The 23,954-nt window shown below is 35.1% G+C and overlaps 1 protein-coding gene across 1 annotated transcript; it reads left to right on the forward strand.

Moving 5' to 3' along the window:
* Positions 1-3,552: 3,552 nt before the first annotated feature.
* On the forward strand, positions 3,553-15,753 carry LOC141249221 (uncharacterized). Its single transcript, XM_073669565.1, has 20 exons — positions 3,553-3,700; positions 3,780-4,274; positions 4,387-4,460; positions 4,536-4,949; positions 5,029-5,118; positions 5,692-5,856; positions 5,970-6,192; positions 6,699-6,799; positions 6,996-7,082; positions 7,167-7,316; positions 7,398-7,553; positions 7,762-7,971; positions 8,054-8,974; positions 9,866-10,477; positions 11,275-11,643; positions 12,365-13,001; positions 13,129-13,211; positions 14,937-15,007; positions 15,209-15,337; positions 15,684-15,753. Exons 1-20 carry the CDS (start codon positions 3,553-3,555, stop codon positions 15,751-15,753), a joined length of 5,205 nt encoding a protein of 1,734 aa, XP_073525666.1.
* Positions 15,754-23,954: the final 8,201 nt, after the last annotated feature.

Here is a 23,954-nt window from a genome sequence, read left to right on the forward strand (position 1 = left end):
TAACAACCGATTCATTGTTAATTAAGATAAATATGGAATAAAGACAATAGATAAGCAAGAGCGAACCGCCACTTGCCTTAGTTACGAGGATCGATCGGGATCTAAGATGGAGTTTGGAGACTTGTCAATGAACTCGGTCTTTAAGAATTTCGATCCAACGCGGTACCCAGACACACAGATAAGATTATAATTAGACTCTATTTGATATAATTATCTCATTAAGTTATATCAGTCTAATTAAGAGTCATGTACTCATAATGAAATAAACTAACCTTATTGAATACTCCCTCTATTCCAAAATGTTCTTCCTATTTCACTCCGACACATTTGTCGAGACGTGTTTTACAACGCTTATATTTTCTATTATATATTTCAAAAAATAATAAAGTTTTGATATATATGTAGTACTCATTGAGACGAATAAAACAAAACCTCACATGACAATGTTCTTATTTATAGATTGAGTAGAATCGAAAAAATCGTCCTAATTTGTGAATAGTGTTATTCTTCCAAATAAGAAGAACAAATTGGGACGGAGGGAGTATTATTATACTCAATATATATAAATAATTATTCATATCATTAGTTATCAAGTAAAATAATCTAAAAGTATGTATGAATTCTTCTTCGTATATACATATATAATGTAGAATAAGGATCCGGTGTGAAATGCCCTTATGGTGTAAAGTGCGAAGTTTCTCGGGTACACATATAACACGCTAATATTCACGTATAACACGCAATCGTTCAGTTCTAAGAGGATAAAAAAATCACCCAGAATACGTAAAAAAAAAGGAAAAAAGTTTATCATTAATAACAAAAATGTCACCACGTGGATTCATTAAAAAAACCATCTTTTAATCTCAACCCTCAATTTTCTAATCTAATGACTCAATGGTCTTCACATTTCACATCATAAAAACACTTAACACCGGAACCCACCTCAATATAATGTATATGATTAACATATGACTATTATAAGTAAGAAGAGTCAACTTATATAGGAAGTCTTCTTCTCCGTTTATAACTATGTGATATAAGATTAATCACATCATTAGAAGAATCAAATTACGTAGGACTTTGCCTTCACCTACGTACACCTTATACAGTACATGAACAATAGCAGGGCAAAACAACGAAAACAGGGGAAACACACTCGGCAACTCACCGGAGGTGATGGCGGCGGCCTTGCGGCGGCACAACAGAGGCTACGGGGACGAAGACGACGACGAGGACGGAGGTGACAATGGCTGGCTTCACTGGTGGTCGGACTGCTCGTCGTCGGAGGCGGTTCGGCTTCACCGAAACTGAGGCGTGTCGACTTCGCCGGGAAGAGGAAAACAGAGGAGGAAGGAAAAGGTCTCGCCGGAATACTTGATGGAGGGAGGTGGAAAGGTACGGTGTTTGGCTCGCCGGGATAAAGTGGTTCGGTGTTTGGCTCGCCGGAGTTGGTGTGTAGAGAACGATCGGCACAGAGGAGAAAGGCAAACGTCAATGAAGAACAACTCTGTTTTGTTTGTTTTGTGCGGTCGAGAAACGATATAAAATTTTGTAACAGAGTTGGATTATAGGCACCTAAATCTTAGTTTTTATGGAAACTATAAAAAAAATACTCCCTCTATCCCTGTTATAGTGCCTATTTTGACCCGGCACATTTGCCAATGCACGTTTTCTATATCAAATATCTCTAATTATATGTTATTAAAATTCGTAAAAATTTAATAGTATTAAAGTACTCATTGTGACGAATAAAGCAAGACCCCACATGACTATGTTATTTTTTATATATTGAGAAATACCGTGAATTTTCTACAATAACGTGAATAGTGTAAAAAAAGAAACAAGAACTATATATGGGGACAGAGGGAGTATAACTAATAAATTATTTATATTGACTTTTTCATATTTAATTAATTTTCGAAATTTATGAATCTCATCCATAATTCTTTCAAAATATAAAAAGAAGAATTTAATTTTTAGAAAGTCTAATAAATACCCCAAAACGTATTTATTTCACTCAATTAATTAAACGATAACATTCATAAAATCAAATGAATATCAAAGTACCAAAATAACCTTTGGAAATAGAGGGTTATTACAAATGATCGTACAAAGAGAAGAATGATCGTACCTTTTCTACTCTACATGGACTATTGCACACAGGTCCTAGAACACGCAAAGTTTGCTACTTTGGTTAAAATCCTAAACTCATCCGTTATTACAACCAACAATATAGCCTACTTCCTCCATCCTCTTTTATAAATCTCATTTCAAAACGCAATACTATTCATAATTTATGCTTTCTATCCCGATTACTCTTAATGTATAAGAAATAAAATAGTCATGTGTGGTTTAGTTTTATTCGTCTCAATAAACATTTTAATAATATTAAAATTTTATAATTTTTAAAATTATATTATTAGAGATACTAACGAAATAAACACGTTCGGACGAATGTGTCGGGTTAAAATGAGACGGAGAGTATATCAGTTTGCGCGTGAATTGAAATACCCCATTTTTACGCGCGTGGGAAATCTCATAGCCTGCAACTGCGAGAAGTAGTGGTCTACTGAATTGTACTTAGCTGCTTCAGCATAAGAAAAAAAAAACCCGCCAAACCGGGATCCGATTGGTTCAACGGATTAACCCACCCATTACAAAAATAGAAAAAATTAAAACCCAATGAGTAATAGAAAAACCGAAAAAGAAAATAAAAAACCGGGAAACGGATCGATGAGTCGCCTACCTCCTGCATCAAAGCATCTGACATTTCTTCCTTTCTCTCTCTCAAAACCCACCCACCACCCACCCAACCAGAAATTTCTTTTCAGAAAGACTTTAATTCCAAATTTCCGGAATTTGTTTGCGATCCATTAATCGAAAAAAGGTGGATTGAAGATTATTAAAAGCACGAAAATTCATTCCCGAAAGTGAGATTGAGATAGATAGATAGATGCGTAGAGAGAGACTGTTCGTCGTTTGTTCTTACTGAGAGAGAAAATCAATTCTTAGAATCCCCACTCTGATTTTCCTATTTTTTAGTATTTTTTCAATCAACAACAAACATGATGTTTGAAACAAGCAACAATTCCAATCCCTTCTGCCACCACTGCTACTATTTATCATCAAATCACTTTTTTATCTTCTGCGTTTGTTCTTTATTTTTAATCTTTATTTGTTACTCCCCAAATCCTCCCTCCGCATCTCTGTCACACGCACACCCCCCTTGATCCAATCCTATTAACCAAAAAAAAGGTTGAATTCAATTCAATTTAGTTTCTGTGGAAGGTGGAGTTTCGATTTCTAGAGAGATGTTTTTTCTCATCATGTTCTAGAGCGAGATTGTGATTTGCGAATTCTTCATCCCCTTTTTTTTCCGTCTAAAATACCTAACTTGAATTATTGTTTTATCAATCGCTTCCTCCACCCTACAAATTCTTCTTTATCTCCTCTTTTTCGACCCCCAACTCTCCTTTCCCCTCTTTTTTTGGTTTTCCTCGCTTTGGGTTTTGGAACCCTAGATTTGTGTTTCTGCGGCCGGTTTCTGGATCGATGGACGGCAATAGCTCCGATAGAGATGCGGAAAATCCGCCTGAAGGCGGTGATAGCGGCGGCGGGGGTGGCGGCACAGGTGAGCCCAGGGTTAAAAGGAAGATGAAAACGCCTTTCCAGCTTGAGGTGCTTGAGAATACCTACAAAGGTGAGTATTTGGTTACTTGAATCCGTATTTCTCTGCGGGTTTTTGGTTTAGGTTTTGATTTCATGTTTCAATTTTGCAGTGGAGACGTATCCACCGGAGGCTTTGAGAGCAGAGCTTTCTGCTAAACTCGGCCTCTCAGATCGCCAATTGCAAATGTGGTTTTGCCACCGGAGATTAAAGGACAGGAAAACAACTACTAACAACAACGACAACACCAACAACTTAACTCCACCTTCTTCCTCCTCAAAGAAGGCCAGAAAAGATGAAGCTTTAGCTTCCACCTCTGCTCCTCCGCCACCGCCTCCACCACTCTCCACGTCAGTACCTCTGGTGGCTGATGAGTCTGGTTCCGGTACAAGCCCGTTAGCTCGCCGGGGTGGGGTCCCTCGGACCGGGGTTGCTGTCCCAAGGATCAGCCGTGGGAGGTTCTACGAGCCGCCGTCCCAACCACTGATTGAGGTGCGAGCCATTGCTTATATTGAGGGCTTATTGGGTGAGCCTTTGAGAGACGATGGTCCTGCTTTTGGTATCGAGTTTGATCCTCTTCCTCCTGGTGCTTTTGGAACCCCCATTGGTGAACAACTCTGCTCTCTTTTCATTTACCATGCAATTTTAAGCGTTAATCTTCTATCTGCTTGAATTTTGTTTATAATGACACAGTCTAAATGTGCTTTCAGTTCTTCCAGGGGGTCCACAGAAGCATCCAGGACGAGTATACGAATCCAATTTATACGATTCTCCTGAAGTCAAAACAATTAAGGTCCGTTTAAAGTCTCTAAATTACTAGTTTTTGTATGTACCTGACTAATCACTTAACAAATTTACATTGGTTCAGGGGCCTGGGCGAGCAGTGCATCAATATCAATTTCTTCCAGAACAGCCAAGTATCCGAAATGATTCATATGAAAGATTAGGTCAACCTCATTACTATGACTCACCAGAAGGTCAAATCATTAGAGCTCCTCCATTGTCCAGTGGACGTTCTTCAATGCAAAGTGGAGAAGAAATGACTGGTTATGGCCTTCAGGGTCAAGTACCAAGCTTAAGCCTGGGCAAACATGGCCTTCATATGCCTTCTACTTCAGGAGAATTTGTTGGAATATCGCGAAGAACACCGTATAAAACTTTGCCGGTTGAATTGGAGTCTCCGTTTGGTTCTCATCCAAGTGCAGGGCTTGATATTGGGCTTGTACCACCTGAAAGCTCCATGCATGATGATGATGTTGTACGCCTAGAACGAAAGCGAAAGGTGCCGTTGCATAAAATTGCATTTTTTTCGTATGGTATTTCTTCTTCCTGTTGTTTTTACGATAATTTTTGTTTGGTAGGGTGAAGATGTTAGAGTACAGAAGGAAAATGAAATTCATGAAAAGAGGATGAAGAAGGAACTAGAAAAGCAAGACATGTTGAGGAGAAAGGTATTAACTTTCTACAAAATCAATCAATACTATCTACTATACGTCAGCATTTTAGATAGAAATTAACAATAATTTTCTATGCCAAAAACTACCCAGAAAATCTTACTATTTTAATAAACCTGTTTCTTTATTAAAGGAGTACATCACTATTTAACTTATTAGAAATAACACACGTATCAATTACTACTTAAATAAATACATCATTTAATACGTTTTCCTTACTAAGATATCTATGTAAAAATGAAGTAAGGGCATATTTGGAAAGAAATTTTAAAGAGGCTTTAAAGACTTAAATTATGAGGAGTACTAAATCTGAAGTTCTCTTTCCTACATGTCTATCATAGATGTGGTACATCATCATTCAATTTGTTGCATTTACCTATCTACCTTTCTTATTTATTCCTAATGATTCTTTCCTAAATCCCATATGTATATTTCATATTGCATTTACTTTTAAACTTATCTTACTATATAATGCAAATCATTAGTTTCTTGATTATCAATCTTCTTGGCCAGTTATCTTTTATCATCTATATTTTTCGGTATATTACATTTCATGTCTGTCTTGTACAGAGGGAAGAACAGATGCGAAAAGACATGGAAAGGCAAGATCGTGAAAGAAAGAAGGAAGAAGAAAGGATGCTCAGAGAGAGGCAACGTGAAGTAGAACGGTGCCAAAGGGAACAAAAGCGAGAACATGAACGCAGGGAGAAATTTCTCCAGAAAGAGTCTATTAGAGTAAGTTAAAAAAACAACCCTACTTAAATACCATTCTTCACTATATTTTTTTAATCATGTCATTCTTCACTATATTTTTTTAATCATGTCATTTGTCACTATATTTTTTTCAGGTTGAGAAATTGAAGCAGAAGGAAGAATTACGAAAAGAGAGAGAGGCAGCGAGGCAGAAAGCTGCAAATGACAGAGCTGCTGCTCGCAGAATTGCAAAAGAGTCAACTGAACTTATCGAAGATGAGCGTTTGGAGCTTATGGAGATAGCAGCTTCAAGAAAAGGGTTGCCGTCTATATTATCTCTAGATAGTGAGACCTTGCAAAATCTTGATTCTTGTAGAGGTAATTCTTGTTTATATTCATGTTTTGGTCAAGGTTATTTGGGGATTTAGGATCGGATCGTAAAATTGTAAGATTCAGTAAAACATAATATAAATAGTAATGTAAAACACACAAGAAATAAAATATATAATAGTTTATTTCAATGAAATTAAAACAAATAACTATTTTTTATAATTAAGACGTCTTAGTATTGACCAATAACTAATATTCTATGAGGAAAAAAAACAAGAATTAATAACTTTGATATAACTAATACAATTTTACATTTTTTTACGATTTTAACAGATTTTGTTCCGATCTTAACAGCCTTATGATTTTAATGAACGGTCAGGATCAGACCACATCGATTTTAAGTAACCATGGTGTTAGCATTCAACTTTGTATTACATGTTGACTTCTAAAAAAGTGCTGATTACATGTTAATTGAGTAGTTAATATGTCAATCAAGTTTATTGCAGTGTAGCTTATTTCACATACATCTCTAACTGAGGTATTTATGTCTTCAGAATTTCTTTGCGAATTCCCACCAAAGACTGTGCAGTTGAAGAGGCCTTTTTCGGTTCAACCTTGGACTGATTCTGAAGAAAATGTGGCCAAACTATTGATGGTGAGAACTTTTCTTTCATTATGGTCTTGTTTTTAACAACTAAACGGCCATTAAGAATCGTCCTGTGATCATGGGCTTATACCTAGAAAGCTCATTTGTCTTTCTTGCATCCATTAATTGCAGAGAATGATTCTATTACTACACCTTGTCCATTCAGTTCTAACTACTTTTTGTGGTTAATTAAAATTAATTCCAGCTTTGGAGATTCTTCATTACTTTCGCTGATGTTTTCGGGCTCTGGCCATTTACACTGGACGAGTTTGTACAAGCTCTTCATGACTATGTAAGTATGTAATTATTTTAATCAAATCTACAAGATTGTACACGCTATCTGAATCCTAAAACTTTTTATCTGTATTTCTTATAGGAACCTCGATTATTGGGGGAAATACACATCGCTCTCTTAAGAACAGTAATTAAGGATATTGAAGATGTTGCTCGAACACCTACTGCATTAGGTGCAAATCAGAGCAGTTCCATCAATCATGGAGGGGGTCATCCTCATATAGTTGAAGGGGTGGGTTTATATGGCACGATAATATTCTATTGTAGTTTATTATGTCATGTGATTCATTTTTTTATTTATTTTTTATAACAGGCATATGCTTGGGGTTTTGACATAAGGAGTTGGCAGCAACACTTAGGTCCTCTCACGTGGCCTGAAATATTACGGCAGTTCGCTTTGTCCGCTGGGTTTGGTCCTAAACTCAAGAAGAGAAATATTGATCCAATTTATACGTGTGATGATAATGAGGTACGGAATCTCATCTTCTTCATTGGATTTAGGGAGATTTTTCGGAACTATATATAGCTTGAAGAGCCTTTAAAAATATATATAGATGATGGTTTTGACACATTTAGTTACAATCAATGGTTACAAAAAGTGATGACACTTAAGATTTGTGAAAATGGGTAAGTATGGATTGTGTTTAAGTAATAATTTTTGTTATATATGGGTGTAGGGAAATGATGGAAGGTCTGTAATATCAAACTTACGAAATGGATCAGCGGCTGTAAATGCAGTTGCTATTATGAAAGAGAGGGGCTATGGAAATCCTCGCAAATCCAGGCATCGATTGACACCTGGCACTGTCAAATTTGCGGCTTTTCATGTCTTGTCTCTTGAAGGTAGCCGCGGTTTAAATATATTGGACGTTGCAGATAGAATCCAAGTAAGAATTTCTTCTAATGCTGCATTAATACCTGACTTTTGTTTCTTCTTAACACTTTCTAAAACCTAATTCTTGATTTCAGAAATCTGGACTGCGCGATCTAACTACAAGCAAGACCCCTGAAGCTTCGATAGCTGCGGCTCTGTCAAGAGACACTAAACTTTTCGAAAGAGTTGCACCTTCAACATACTGTTTAAGAACACCTTACAGAAAAGATCCAGCCGAAGCTGAATCGATACTTTCCGACGCGAGAGAAAAAATCCGCGTTTTCAAAAGTGGTGTTGTGGATGAGGTGGAAGTTGACGATGCTGACAAGGACGATGAGTCAGAGAGTGACACAGCTGACGATCCCGAGGTTGATGATCTGGCTTCCAAGCCTGCTGACGTGGAAAAGTCCATGGAGAATGGAAAGAGTACTAGTAATAATAGCGAAGAAGAAAATGACATCGACGAAAGCTCAAGTTGTGAAGCGTGGGTCCAAGGGCTAGTAGACGGCGATTATTCAGATATTAGCGTTGAAGAGCGAGTTAACGCGCTGGTTGCATTAATCGGCGTGGCTATAGAAGGAAACTCAATCCGGAATGTTCTAGAAGAACGGCTAGAGGCAGCGACGTGTTTGAAAAAGCAAATGTGGGCTGAAGCACAGCTGGACAAACGGCGATTAAAGGAGGAACAGATTAAGTATACGACTTCTGCTGTGAATAGAGGAAATCAAAGCCCTTTTGTTGTTAATGATCAAGATCAGGAAATTGTTGGCGCTGACAGTGCGGCGCTTCAACAATCCACGTATGCAGCTGCTGAGAGATCGCGCGCTCAGTATAAGTCTTATATTGGGTATAAAGCTGAGCAGATTTATGTTTATAGATCTTTGCCTCTTGGAATGGACCGTCGCCGTAATAGATATTGGCAGTATGTTGCTTCTGCTTCGTGTAATGATCCGGGATCCGGGAGAATATTTGTTGAATTGAACAATGGCGGCTGGAGACTTATTGATTCTGTCGAGGTAAAAATTCTTCCCTTTCATATGTTATGATTTTTCCCCTTTACTTAGTTAGGTTTAAGATAGCTGTAGCATTTTTCTAGGAAAAAACAACCCCACTGGTATGGTAAAAATAGTAAAAGAGATTCCTTGATTTTAACAATTCAAATAGTATTTTGCTAGGTTTAAGGTGGCGAAAAAGCACAACATTAAATGATTAATGTAGATTTAGAGCCATTTATAGAAGAACGAAAATGGATAAATAGTATAGTTGGACTTTAGATGATTAACATGGTATTGATACCAAGTAAAACTTTCAAACTCGATATTTCACCTCAAACTTAATATTAGCCCAAAAATTTAAACTTGAGTATTAGAAAGATGAAGGTCCTGTTTGGCAAGCACTCTTTATTACTTATAAAGTTTTTTTTCAAATAAATATTTATCTTGTTTTTGATAAACGTGTAAAAAATTAACTATTATCTTTTCTTCCACACTCTTTACCTTTTTTAGAAAAATGCACAGATTTTTATAAAAAAATCTTTTTTAACCTAACACACTTTCAAACAAAAAACCTCTTTATAAATGAAAAAATCTTTATATAAATACACTCCACCAAACAAACCCGAAATGACTTTCTATTGAGATTTTGTAGAAGTAGTTGGGCATTACTTAAAAAATATAATCTAAAATAGCAAAACTATTTAATTTTGTTGTTGGGTTTGCACTTGCTAAAAATGACTAATGCCGAAAATTACTAGAGTTGTTAAAATCTTTTAGGTGACATGTTATATTTAACTTACCATTGGAGATGCCTTTTCATACTCTAACCAAATGAGATTTGTTCTTTCTTTTGTTTTGTTTTGTTTTGTTTAATAATCTATACTATACCACTTATGTGGTACTACTTTACAGGATTTTGATGCCCTGTTATCCTCGTTGGACGTGCGCGGTGTTAGGGAATCCCATTTGTACGGACTTCTACAAAGAGTAGAATCTTTGTTTAAGGAATCTTTAGAGAGAAGGCGGTTAGCCAATAATAAAACAACGAAGCCCAATGAAAGCGCTGTAAAAACAGAGTCATCTGTGGTGGTAAACAGTCCTAACAGCATCATTTACACTCCAAACTCAAAACCACCAGAAACTTCATCATCTTTCCAGATCGAGTTGGGAAGGAATGAAACAGAGCTGAAGAATATTGTTGAGAGATACAAAGACTTTGAGGAATGGATGTGGAAACAGTATTCATTTTCTTCATCGTTACGTGCCAAAAAGTACGGTGAGAAGAGATGTGAAGAATTGCTAGGTGTATGTGAGTGCTGCCATGATTTGTTCTTCGTCGAAGATCATCATTGCCCCACTTGCCATAATACCTTCCCTGATTCAGATCTCAATATTAATTTTCCAGAACACATGGCTCGATGCAATGAGATGTTGAAGTTCAATCCTGTTTGGAAAGTTAAGGGTTTGGATTCGTTAGCTCCCGTTAGGATACGATTGCTCAAGCTTCTCTTGGCACTTCTCGAGGTATATGCTTCTTCTGCAAAGATGCAAAACTTTAACTACGAATTTTACTATCTTATATGTGAACCTACTAATTTGTGAACCTAAACTGCTATATTAGGTCTATTGTAACGTTTTTTAGGTCTAATGTAGCGGTTTTCAACCTTAGTCATTATTCTTTGTTCACGAATTAGTGATCAGATCGTAGAGTCGTAAGATTTTAACAATTAGTAATAGACTGTCTGATGTTCAATTATAAAAAGTGTTATGAAAAATCTATTAAAATTTGAAGTTTAACAAATAAAATTACAATCATTGGGTTCAAAGGGACATTATTCTTTGAGTATCAAGTCATGTATACTAAATTATATAAAAAAATCTAGATTCGGGACATTTATAGATGAGACTTGGTATTATAAACAATCACAATTACGGTTGTTTTAGTTGTTGAGTCACATGCCTAAAAATTAGGATTTTGATCTAATATAATTGTATGCGAGATGCACATATAGAGAGATTTGAGTCATGCAAAAGGTAAAATTTAAAGTAATTGGACTTTTAAATAGGCGTTAGTGTCTCATAAAATTCAACGTTAGGATCGTACATGGATCGTAAAATTGTAAAACCCTACTGAAATTATGAGACCCAATAAGTTCCATGGTAAGATTTTGACACGAATAGATTTTAATAGATTCGGATCAAAGATCTACATTCACATATAAGATACTAATGTTGACAGTTAAAGTCTGTTCGCATTTCACATTGTAACATATGTTTTTACCTGATCCGAAACCATTTTAACTGACTTTCTTATTGTGCAGGTTTCGGTTCCAAGTGATGGGCTCCAACCTTATTGGTCAAATGGATATAGAAGATCATGGGGAATGCAGCTTCATATGTCATCAACAGCTGATGATCTTCTTCAGGCGGTAACTACTCTCGAAGGCGCTATTAAAAAGGATTTCTTGTCACCAAAATATCAAACTACAAACGAGTTGTTGGCGTCAAGTAATACATTGAAACTGAAGCATGGTCCCTTAACCCTAAGGGACGTACCTGTCCTTCCGTGGATACCTCAAACGACAGCTGCAGTCGCACTGCGCCTCATGGATCTTGACTCTGCGATTTCGTATACTTTGCATCAGAAAGAAGAGTTCAAGAAACAAGCTGAAGCAGGGCAAGAGTTTTCGGTGAGTATCCCTATTCTCTAAACTTATATTACACCCAGACCCGGCAAAAATATAATCATAAAGGATATGAATGTGCTTTTATTACTTTTTTTCCTAGAACAATCCTAAGTCAACTAACCTGTTGGAGTGACCTAGGTTATTAAACTCGAGAGTCTATTATTGACTCGGAGGGACCCCCCTAACTCGACTCGTTGACTCGTAGGAGTCTATTGAAATAGTAAATTAATAAATAAATACAAAATATATAAATATAAGATATAAAAGTATATAATAAAGACCTAATAAAATCTTCCTAGCTATGCGTAATTATTAAATAAGCTATTATAGTGTTTATTTCAATTTTCTCGTTTTTCAATGAATTAATTATGAATTTTTCTTTACAAAGCTTCTTAACATAAGAATTGTGGTTTTAGACTCAAATATGAGCTCCAAAACCAAAGAAAACAATTGGACCTCCTTCAAAAATTAAAAAAATGGACCGGAATTGACAAAATTGGACGATTTAGCGGACTTCTGATTCAAAGTCAATGAGTTTGACTAAGTCTATTACGAGTCTGTTGGAAATGATTCTTCTATCTGAATTGAATTGATGCTGATGCCCTGACTTGTAAACTCGTACGAGTCAAGCCGTATAACAGATAAAAGTTTGCCTCGAAAATGACCCGAACGAACTTGAAACACCCATAGTTAAATCTAACTTTATTTGCTATCCTTTGATCAGAATATTCCTTTGAAATTCAACGTAGCGGTTAAGACCCAAGTGAACGAAGGCGGTAGCCAATGGATTGATCCAACCAAAACCGGTCGTGGAAGAGGAATCCGAAGCGCGTCTTCCCGTGGCAGATCCCAGAAAAGACCGAGCGCATTAGCAGCGTCCACCAGTCAGAAAGCGGTCCCCGTCGTCACCGGCTGGAAAAATAAAAGCGGCCGTGGACGCGGCGGCCGCAAACGGAGCCGCAAACCCATTGGTACAGCTAAGCAGAAAATAGTCAAGAAACCGGGACCCACATTGACCGTTGTTGAGGAGGAGGAAGAGCCAGTCAACAGCTTCAGTAAATCGCCATTGACAGAGGAGGATGAAGACTGGATCAGAGACAAGGATGAAGATGAAGAAGATGTTTATGTTGGTGGGTATGGTGAGAATATGGATGAGGTGGAAGAAGAAGATGATGATGAGGAGGAGGAAGAGGATGTGAATAGATATGTGATTAAAGGATATCAGTATGATCATGATCAAGATCAAGATTATTTGAATGCGGATTCGGAGGAGGAAGATGAAGAAGATGAAGGTGTGATTGGGAACCGGAATTTGGGTGAAGATGATGAAATGGTGTCGACGTCGAGCTCGTCGGAATATAGTGATTAGGGTTGAGAGCAGAGTTGACGATGCAGGAGTTTTAGGTGTGTAATCTAGTAGAGATATATGATGATTGCATAGCGAAGCCTTTTGTGTAGAAATTTTCTATTGTTAGTGTTGGTAATTAGTAACTTATGGAATTGGAAATGGATCCTTAACTAATCATCCATTTTGTAATTCGCTTACCACGCATGCTCAAAATAGTACTCCAGTAATAGATCTCATTTTCTATATATGTGTTTTGTTTTGTTAATATTTTTAATAATATAATTTTTATAATTGTAAAGTTATGTGTTTTGTTTTGTTAATATTTTTAATAAATAATATAATTTTTAAAATTGTAAAGTTTTAACATTATTAAAGTGCTTATTGAGATGAATAAAACTATACCACACATTATTATGTTATATTATACATTGAGAGTAATCGGGATATGAACCATAAACTATGAATAGTGTTGCGTTTTGAAATGTCATTTATAAAAGAGGACGGAGGGAGTACATTTTTAAACGTGTTAGCTTAACATTTCTTAGCGATTTGTTCCATTTTTTGTCTTAAAAAATGTGTACATGTCTTTGAAACATGGACATATCTAGAAGAGAGTCGTTTCGTGACCAACACATGTAAAATATTGGACACGCCTTTGTACACACCCGAATATTTAAGTATTAGAATTTATAAATTAGGATATTCATTTTACTTATACTTTTCTAATATATTTTTTTCTCACTTTTTGTTCCATATGTTAACATCGTCCAACCTCTCTCATATACCATCAACTTACTAAAAGTCAATTAAACTATTTATTCAGTTTGATTTACTGAATTTTGATTGTATAAAAAACCCAAATAAATATAGAGACATGATTTAGTGTTACAAGTGCCCTCCGTACAATGGTATGAATATATTTATGAGTTTGCTATTAATCATTTTTACACAACTGAATATTATCTTATTCTCTCTCTTATTTAGTTTGATATATACTATTTTTAGTAATATATTTATAGAATGATCCGATTCACATGAGAATGAACACTTAAATGAGAAATAAGAATACATCCTAGTCATTACATTTTCTAATCCAATAGCTAGAATTGAGCATGTGGTAAAAAATCAATACTCATGATCAATGGTAAACGGTCAACGCCTGTCACTATTGGTCATGGTTGGTGTGCTAAGATTAGTAAATGGTTTTTTAGTGCATGGTTGGTGTTTTTAGCATTAGTTCATAATTTCTTTGATTTGGTGCATGATTTATTTGCTTTAGTACATAATTGGTGTGTTGGCATTAATGCATGGTTGATGGGCATTAGTGAATGAGTTTTGTTGAAAAGTGCATGAGTTTTATCATAAAATGCATGAGTTTTACAGTAAAGAGCATAAGTTTTACCGAAAAATGCGTGCCTTTTGTTAAAAAGTTCACGAGTTTTAGTGTAAAGTGCATGAGTTTTAATGTATAGTGCATGAGTTTTGCTGAAAAGTGCATGAATTTCACAATAAAAGTGCATAAATTTTGTTAGAAGTGCATAAATTTTACCGTAAAGTGCATGCTTTTTGTTAAAAGTGCAGAAATTAGTGTTTAAAGTGCATGAGTGTGTTTTAAAAGTTCTAAATTTACCATAAAGTACATGAGTTTTGTGATAAAATGTATGATTTTTTTCCTGCATAGTGCATGATTTCTATGCATTAGTGCACATTCAATGGTCAATGTCGGTCAATGCTTGGTCAACACTGGTCAACGGTTGGTCAGCAGTGACAAATTTGGGTGGTGCATGTTCATTCTCATTTCTCATCATAAAGTTCATTCATTCTCACTTGATACTTTTCCTTTACAAGAATATATAATTATTATGTCGTGTTATATTTTTCTATATTTTGGATTTGTCGTGTCTCCGTGTTATGTTCTTTCCGTGTTCGTTCTACATACATAGCATAGATCATTGCTATTTTGTCCACGGTAGTATCACCGGTTCTTATTGTCCTATCCAATATTCTAGAAAACGCTAGGTAGAAGCTGGGGCCGTGATGTGACCCTAGCTAGGTGGCTAGCGCGAGAGCCTAAGTAGGTTTTAGGCGGATTAACTCTTTAATGAAAGAGATTACATAATTGAAAATTTTGAAGTAAGAAGGGAGGAAATTTGAAAAATATGTAAAAATTAAAGGAAAAATAAATTTGACCTAATTCTATTCCGTCTGGACCACACCTAGCCCTCCTATGACCCTCATAGTCCGCCTGGAGAGCCGATTTTTAGAACATCTAGACATTTCTGATTATACATTAATCGGGATATGGGAGGCACGATACCAACCGATTCTTCCATTTTTTAGAAGAACTAGGTGAGGCGCGGGCGCAAGCGCCCACGTGTTGTTCGATGTATTTTCCTACTATTTATGTACTGTTTTATTTTACTGAATTTGATGGTTAGTATATTTGCAAGAGTGTGAAGGTGGTCGAAGAACATAACAAAATATAACTGAATATTCTTATAATATTCGTATTTGGTAAACCAAATCAAAAAAAATAACATTCTCACAGTAGTAGAAATTGGCGAAACCTAAGTTTACATTGTATCGGTGTTTGGTCAAAGAGGGGGAGAAATGGGAATTGATTCAGTCTCCATGCATTGATAACATTTCAGCTGCCAAAGTAGAGGCTAATAATGAAACTCTTTTTCCTCTGCAGAATTCAGACTATGTATACTTTACCAGTAATCTTAGAAAGCAGACATTCCTCCCATCCAAAAAAATATTGAATTTGCTGACAATGCTTCAATCTCAAAAGTTAACACCTTTGTGCAGCATCAACTTTAGTTCTAAGTTGACAAGATGATGAGAGAACAAAATGAACTTGCAACCTGTAATCACCAACATTTCCAACTCACTCCATCAGTTCAATCAAAATATACAATCATATAGTAATGGAAAGCTCAATGTTGAGCTCATTGATAATTTACGAAAACCTTAAGCTAGCCCAGTTAATTCTAAGTCTCACAACTCACAAGCCACAAACCACCGAAAATTTTAAGCTATCCAAGTTAATTCTGAGTCTCACAACTGAAAAGCCATAAACCACCTCTATCTGGTCCAGAATTTTAGCCATATGACTATCACCAACATTTCCAACTCACTCCATCAGTTAAATGAAATATACAATCATATAGTGAGAGCAATATGACACCACATGAACACCTCATAATCTCTCAAAGATCTCAAACTAACACACTAACAATGTTATCCTAAAATATCAACTGCATAAGATTGAAGTTCAAGATCTCTCCTGACCCACTATCTGTTTTCATACACTATGCTCACTTTCAAGCCAAATATATGAATTATCACTATGATTGTGATCACAATTACCAATTTCCTTGAAGAAAAAGTACCATGAAGCTATTATCTCATCAGGAATTCATATAGGAAATAAACAAGCTGTAAAATAGAAATACTGCCCAGATTTTATTCTGTAGCGCCTGGTCAACGGGCTGAGAATGGATTAATATCTTGGCATATGAGGAGAGGAAAAGAGGGATTGTGGAAGTCCTGAAAAGTTTATAGTCCATTAGGGTTCTTTACAGAGTATCTAGTTGTGTAATGCAATTGGTATTAAAACGTAATTAGTATATATGATCTTACGAAACTGTTTGAAGCTTCTCGTGTATAAGAGTAAAGAGTTGTCTTGGACCGTATCCATGGCGACTTCCAAGAAGATGTCTGAATTTTCCAAGTAGATCAGCGCTCACCTGTGATAATAAGAAAATATATTGAAGATATGAAATAAAAAAGCTAATCAGGTACAATTTACAATGATTCGGGATTGGGTCCAAGACATGTATCCAGCATGTTTCAATCATCTTCTCAGGTATTGTATGAGCAAAATTTACAGCATGAACATGTTTATAAACACACTTATATCTTGTTTATATTGTAATCTACTAAATCTAAGTAATAGTCTCTTTAATACCCTGCCATTCGATTCACATATGTAGGAGGTCATAGTCATGGTCTGTAAAAGAAATGGAGATAGCTAAGACTAAAGCAGACCTATCAGTCATAGCAATTACTGCACACAGATCTTTCAATGGAAGAAAATCTAGCAGTGACTAAGAAAAAGAACTTACTTTGATCATTGTCTCATGTACAACAGATTTTTCGAGATATTCCGTGGCCTTCATTGCTGCATAGGGCTGAAACATACAGAAGAAAGGAAATGATACATTGATTGCCAAATAGACCTTCAAGAGAGATATTTAAAAAGCAATTACCTGCAAGTCTTCGTTGTTTGTAACAAATTGCACCACTCTGAATCATATGGCATCGCTAACAAAGTCACCTGCTTTATCAATCAGCTGTAATGCTCATATTCTCTTACTTATCTATACCTTAAGGGATCGAACCCACCAGGCATCTGAAACAATAATACAACTTTATATCAGGGTACCAATCTAAATGAACTCATTTTCACGAGTATAGTTGTTTAAAAAATGGATACAGAATCCAAACCTATAGATTATGATAAATGTTGTAAGTAATCATGTTCACTTGCATTTCTGCCCTTATTTCTTGCATGAACCAACCAATGCAATTGAGGTGAGGTTAAACTGCCCATATCATGGAAAACTGTCCCAACAACTGAGCTGATTCCATTGAACAGTTTAGAAAGCAAGCAGAATGAGTTTTCATACAAGTAATAATGTGCATGAACTATATTATAAGGGTAATTGAGGCAAAGAAGAATACTTGTTTTGCAGTTTCAAGGAGAGCCTCCTCGTTTGGACTTGTGTCTCTGCCAAATAATACCTCAGCTGATTGGCCATTTTCAAAAGAAATATTTTCTTTCTTCACCAACTCCTCTATCAACTGTTTTGAATTAGAACAAGTGGAAAAAATGTAAATACTGGTTGGTTACGCATTTCATAACAAAATGAGTATCTCAAAGTATTTATTTTTGAATTTTGGATGCTTACTTGATCTGCGTATGCACGACAAATATTTTTTAATACATATCACATCGAAAATAGGAACATGAGAGAAAACAGACCAAAAAAATAATCAAATTTTGACAACAAGTACTAACAGTTTTCTAGGGGTAGACTGGCTAGGACATCAATTGTGCATGTGAATTGGTTGTTCTGTAGATACCTGCATTATATTCAGTATATGCTCAGAGAAATAGCAATTATAAGAATTACCTGTGAGCAACAAAATCTGGTCAAAGTACTTGTATACTTACATTGACTTTATACCCATGAAGGAACTAAAAGACTGAGGAAGTGGACATGGAATTTGGCTGAAAGAGATCCCTGCAACATTGAATAGAAAAAAAACATTGATCATGTCTATATTTTCGTGACATATGTTATATGCATTTGTCTACAACAATGAGGAGATTGTGATGCTTGCATTATTGTCTATATTGATCCATCTGCAGCTCCATATGCCAGTAAATCTGAGCTCATATGCCCAAATTTAACAACCGTAACTGCATATAAAGTTGACCAGCTTACTCACAATTGAGCATTATAAGAGCCAAAAAAACTTGGAATTAACCAACTATAAGATTATACCTGAAACTTTACACTGATCAAAGATGCAGTGCATTCCAACAAAGGAATATGCAGGTTCAACTTGCTTACGATACCTATCATATCGCTCACTCCCACTTGCACTTGAGCTAAAACTTGCTCTGGCTTGGTTGCTTCAACTAAGTTCCTATATAAAGCAACCAGCAAAAGATTTGGAGAAAAAAATGGGTGTCAATCTCAAAAGAATTGATCATAATCAAAATACCAAAGCAATCTTTGCTGCATGGACTATCGAAGTTTACACATAATCATTGTTGCTTAATAGCTACAAAAAATCCAATAATTTTATGAAATCTGAAAGAATAGCTCCATACAGATAATATTGACATACCCGGCTTGAACCCAAGCTATCAACCTCAAGAAAAAGAGAGAGTTGTGCATGAGATGACTGATGACATCCATCGTTCACTAAGCATAAACCAGAAAACCAGTGTGAGGCATCATGACAGAACAATTCAAACTAGGAGTTCCCCAACCTAGAATAAATATGTAAATTTAATGGGAGGATTTTTTATCTAGTGTAAGTATTATGTCTGTGTTTTAAGCAAAAAAAGAATCAACCACCTTTGATTGGGAGTGCTACTGGTGAGGCTTCGAGAATACAAGCTTTCCCAATTATGCGGTTTATTTATGAAATTTCGGAAGGCTACATATCCTTTCCCATTGCATCTCCAATCCTACATAGTTAATGTCATCATATACACATACATTCTAGTAGTACAAAAGCTTCCAATTCTAGCTAAAAGCTATAATGAATTAATATGTACAGAACTGCACTACAGTTCCAAAAAATTGGATCACCTTATTTGACGTCACTCCAAAGAATTCAAGTAAAATAAAGGAACAAAGGTGAAGAGGAGAAAAAAATCAGAACTTCCTGAAATACCATCTCTGCAAGAGCAATACTTGCAATAACTCCATTTTCTTTGGCTAGAAAATAAGCACCCACTTCCATGTTTGTAAGAACTTATAAAAGAGTGTCTACCTCAAATACTTAACCTGAAATGTGTCAGTACCTTTATAGAAGTATCAACTTCCTTAAATACCATCTCTGCAAGAGTAATACCTGCAATAACTCCATCTTCTTTGGCTAGAAAATAAGCATCCACTTCTGCAAGAACTGTAGCCAAACATGTAACATCTCTTGTATTAGAGCCCAACAACATCTCGGTGATATTTTAGTTCAGGCAGTATAGAGCTATGCAAATATACAATTTTAACCAAAAATGTGGCCCAAGTTTCAGGAAGGAGACACGGAATATAAGTAGTCAGTAAACCCACAGTGATTGAATGAGCACATTTTATAATCATAGAGATCTACCATCTCTGCAATTGGATTTCAGTTAAAACAAAAAATATTGTACTTGGTATAGAAAACTCTGCTCGCATATACTGTCAAATACTCAAATTTCAGCTCAAGTACAAGTCCCACTGAAATTGAACTTTAATTAGTCCAAATCCACACTGTTCTAATCTAAGTAAAACAGGTGACATATGACCTCACCAAATTCATGTAAGATCTGAGTTCAAATCTAATTACTTGTCATGTTTATGAACAAAATTGGCATGTGGATCTGAATGGTATGAGATAGAGAATAGATTTCTTACAGTTGAGCTCATCGAGCCAGCGGGAGACGGTATCAAAAGTGGAGCTCCGGGAGATGTCATATACGACCAGTGCTCCCACAACGCCGCGGTAGTAGGCGGAGGTGATAGCTCGGAACCTCTCCTGTCCGGCGGTGTCCCAGATCTGAGCCTTTACTTCTTTCCAAGATCTTCATCACATCACCAATCTTAGCTTATCCTATAGAAACTTGTGGCGTTAGTGAAGGTCAAAATCAGATTTTTTCCAACTATAATAACTTATGGCCGAGATGAAATGAAGAGAACAACACAATTTCTATGGAAATGACCTACAATAAGAAAAGTTTCAAAAAATAATTACTTAACAAAACGAATTTACCTTCCGGTACCACGGATGCCAACAAGGAGATTAAACTGACGAAGAATGGTGTGTTTCTAGAGACACCAGGAGAAGCAGGGCGTTCAACGAAGACGGTGGTGAAGATGGATGGAGACGATGAAGTGATACACCACCATACCGACACCAGCAGTGAATCGAGGAACAAATTAAGGATGGAATCACTTAGCGGGGAAGAGAAGTGCGAAAAAATAAGAGGGTTCAAAAAAATTGAAACAAAAAATAGATAGAATCAAGTCTATTAGGAATAGGTTATACTTAGAATGCAGTAGAGTATACCTCTAAGTGAAGAAGATGGAGGAGAAAACTGAAAATAGAAGAAAAGAGAGAAATCGGCGCAATGATTGGGGATGCCAAGGCTTCGAGTTTGAGGTCACTGCACATACTTTAGGATGAGATCAATTTGAAGCACCGCCTCATCAATTGTTAACAACGAAGTACTTCCATTTCCATCTCCAAAATCAAAATAATGGAAAGAAGGGGAAGACAAAGAGGAAGCGAGTAGTATAGATTAGCGAGGTCGAATGTAAGAATTGGTTTGAATCAGAGATGACACGAGTTCGATGAGTGTGGAGAATCTGGCTATGGTTGCTGAATCAGGAGTTGCATGCACAACTGAATCTGCAAGAATTTCCGACCTAAATCCAGAAGGTAATTCACACATCATTAAACCACAGAAATTATTTGGGATGAATAAGTGCGAATCACATAAATCAAATTAAGAACTTGAACTAGGAAGCCAAATTACCTCAGGAGACTACAAAATTCAGAATCGATGGCTGGCAAAAAATCCAAATTGGACATAACCTAGCTTAGGAGTTGGAGGAGATTAAGGCCACCACCGATGGAAAGGGAGTGGGACGATGGTCGGAGAAGCAACAGAATATCTGATTAATTTGAAGCCCAATCCATAGAAAAAGTAAGCCCAAAAAATACAATCCACTAATAAATCCATTACTGTTCATAAGTGGTTCTTCCACATTTTAGTAATAGAGATGTCCCAATATATATAGAGAATAATTATTAGAATTTTATCAAATTGATCCTACATAATTAATTATTTAAATTTAAGAATTAATTAATTAATCCTTTAAAAGCTTAATCTTCCACCAAAAATATTTAATTTTCTCTCAAAAGCATAATCAGAATGTTTAACTACTACAAAACGCTTATCATCATTTTAATAGCCATTATCGAAATTACTTCTCATTTCTTTTTTAAATGTCATGTTACTGTCTCTATGATTCAAAATTTACAAAACCTTACTGGAATAATCTTTAATATTCAAGATATAAATTATTTTAATCAAGATTTTGATTATTTCTTGTCAAAAACTGAAATCCCGAATTAATGTGTTTCCTTGGCATGAACTTTGGCGTAACAAAAATAGAGAGATCTTCCAAAATAAGAGGTCTTCTGCATCTACTACTGATTCCGCATTTATTCAATTCCAATATTTACAAGCTTTGTTCAATTCAACGCGATCTCAAAATCACATGCTCCTTCATAGGTCAAGAGAAAGCGTAATAACCATTCCTCATGGATGAAACCACGAGATGAATGGTATAAAATAAATTTTGATGCATCACTACGTCCTAACGATGCAACTTTTATTGGATATATTATTTGGAATGCATCACGTAAAATTATTTTTATAAATATTCAAAAAATATATTTCTCTTCCCCTGTATAGACAGAAGGATTGGCAACGTTGGATGCAATTCGAGCAGCTTCAGCTCTATATCTTTCACAATTATAATTGAAGGAGATAATCTAGTGCTCATCAACGCATTAAAGAAAATTTGGCACATTACCTGGAGTATAAAGACTATTGTTACCGATATCGATGAAAATTTGATGAAATTTACGGAGATCAAGTTTATCACCGCTTTTCTGAAAGTAATAAGGGCACTATTTTTTTTGCTACTCATATAGCATCAACAACAGACTTGAAAGAAGTCATCGAAGTTCTTAATATTTCTCATATACCTGATGTATATATCACGACTTTGCTAGAGAGACTAAGTGTTTATTAGCCTTCTCTCCTTGGTTTTCTTTTTTCTTTTGTTAGCGTTATCAGTAGTGATAATGCAGTATTGCCTTCGGGTTAGAAGAATTCTCAGTGTTAAACTTTTATCAAGAAAAAAAATAAAATTTTATTAGATTGTTACCAGCTATTCTATTTTTATTGACATTTAAACATATATTTGCATTCTAATCATGTGACGTTGATTCAGATATATAATAACAGGAAATAACTTTTTTTATAATAGAGATATCTACAGATAGCAAATGTATTTTTTAATTAAGTGTCTAAACTTATGGCATAATAATAATTTCAATTGATAAAAATCTTCTTGATTTTTCAATCAATTATGATAAAATATCTAGACATTGTATGTGGTAGAATGATACGTTAAAAAAATATAAAATTACTAATGTTTGAGGAGATGGTTAGAAATATTCGCCTTTTTAGAATGATGTATTCTAGTCTTTAAATTTTGTCTAATAATAGTTGCAGTTTTAGGTATGTTCACCACATTTCCTTTCTTTTATCCATAATTGTCAATTGATTAATAATTAACTAGCCTATGTCTCGTGCCATACACATGATTATTTAAATATACTATCCATGGATATAAAAACTTGTCACTAGAAAAAATTTCACACAAATTAAGGTAGAATTTTCTTTCCTTAAATACCCCTACTAAAAGGTTGTTGGAAATGTAAAAAATAATTTCTAAAGAAATTCAGTAGAATTAATGTAATAATTGCATAAGGGAAGGAAAAAATTGGTAAAATGACATGTATTTATATCCAATAAAGTTATCCTAAAATGACATGTATTTGTATCCAAATAGAGCATATATTATAATATTTTTATAAAAGATTTAAAGTTAAGGCAAAATTTGATTTAATGAGGGAGATGGTGAATAGGATTATATATATATAAAATTATGACAAATAATGTATAAAACTAATATAATTTAAAATATGTTAGACATAATAGTAACAATATGTGAAAGCCAAATTCGACATAGATGGAACTTTGATCTTTTAGATTCCGAATAAATTCTAAATCGTAATAATGAAGTTCATCATTTAAATTTCATTTATGTAGTTATATCGTTTGTTGTTTTTATATATTTAATATCAAAAAAATATATTAATGTCATTGTTTGGTTTTGTTAAAAAACACATCAAAATTACAATTACAATTTAATATAGCGTAAAAATAGATCATGAAATAAATATTGCATGATTTTATCTCTAGTTATAACATAATTTATAATTTTTGAATTTAATGTTGAAATCTATGTTTAATATAGTAAATAATTTGGAAAATATAAAATAATATGAATTTATAAAAGATATTGATTAATATAATTAT

Source organism: Phyllobates terribilis, unplaced genomic scaffold (genome assembly GCF_046119375.1).
Source record: "Phyllobates terribilis strain yellow unplaced genomic scaffold, ASM4611937v1 Scaffold_4419__1_contigs__length_61222, whole genome shotgun sequence".
NCBI lineage: Eukaryota > Metazoa > Chordata > Amphibia > Anura > Dendrobatidae > Phyllobates > Phyllobates terribilis.

Bases quoted from the DNA above. Each gene is read 5' to 3' on its own strand.
- LOC141249221 (XM_073669565.1), top strand. From the start codon at position 3,553: ATGGACGGCAATAGCTCCGATAGAGATGCGGAAAATCCGCCTGAAGGC. The intron at 4,950-5,028 runs GTGCCGTTGCAT...TTTGTTTGGTAG, and splicing joins GCCTAGAACGAAAGCGAAAG to GGTGAAGATGTTAGAGTACA. The intron at 5,119-5,691 runs GTATTAACTTTC...TGTCTTGTACAG, and splicing joins AAGACATGTTGAGGAGAAAG to AGGGAAGAACAGATGCGAAA.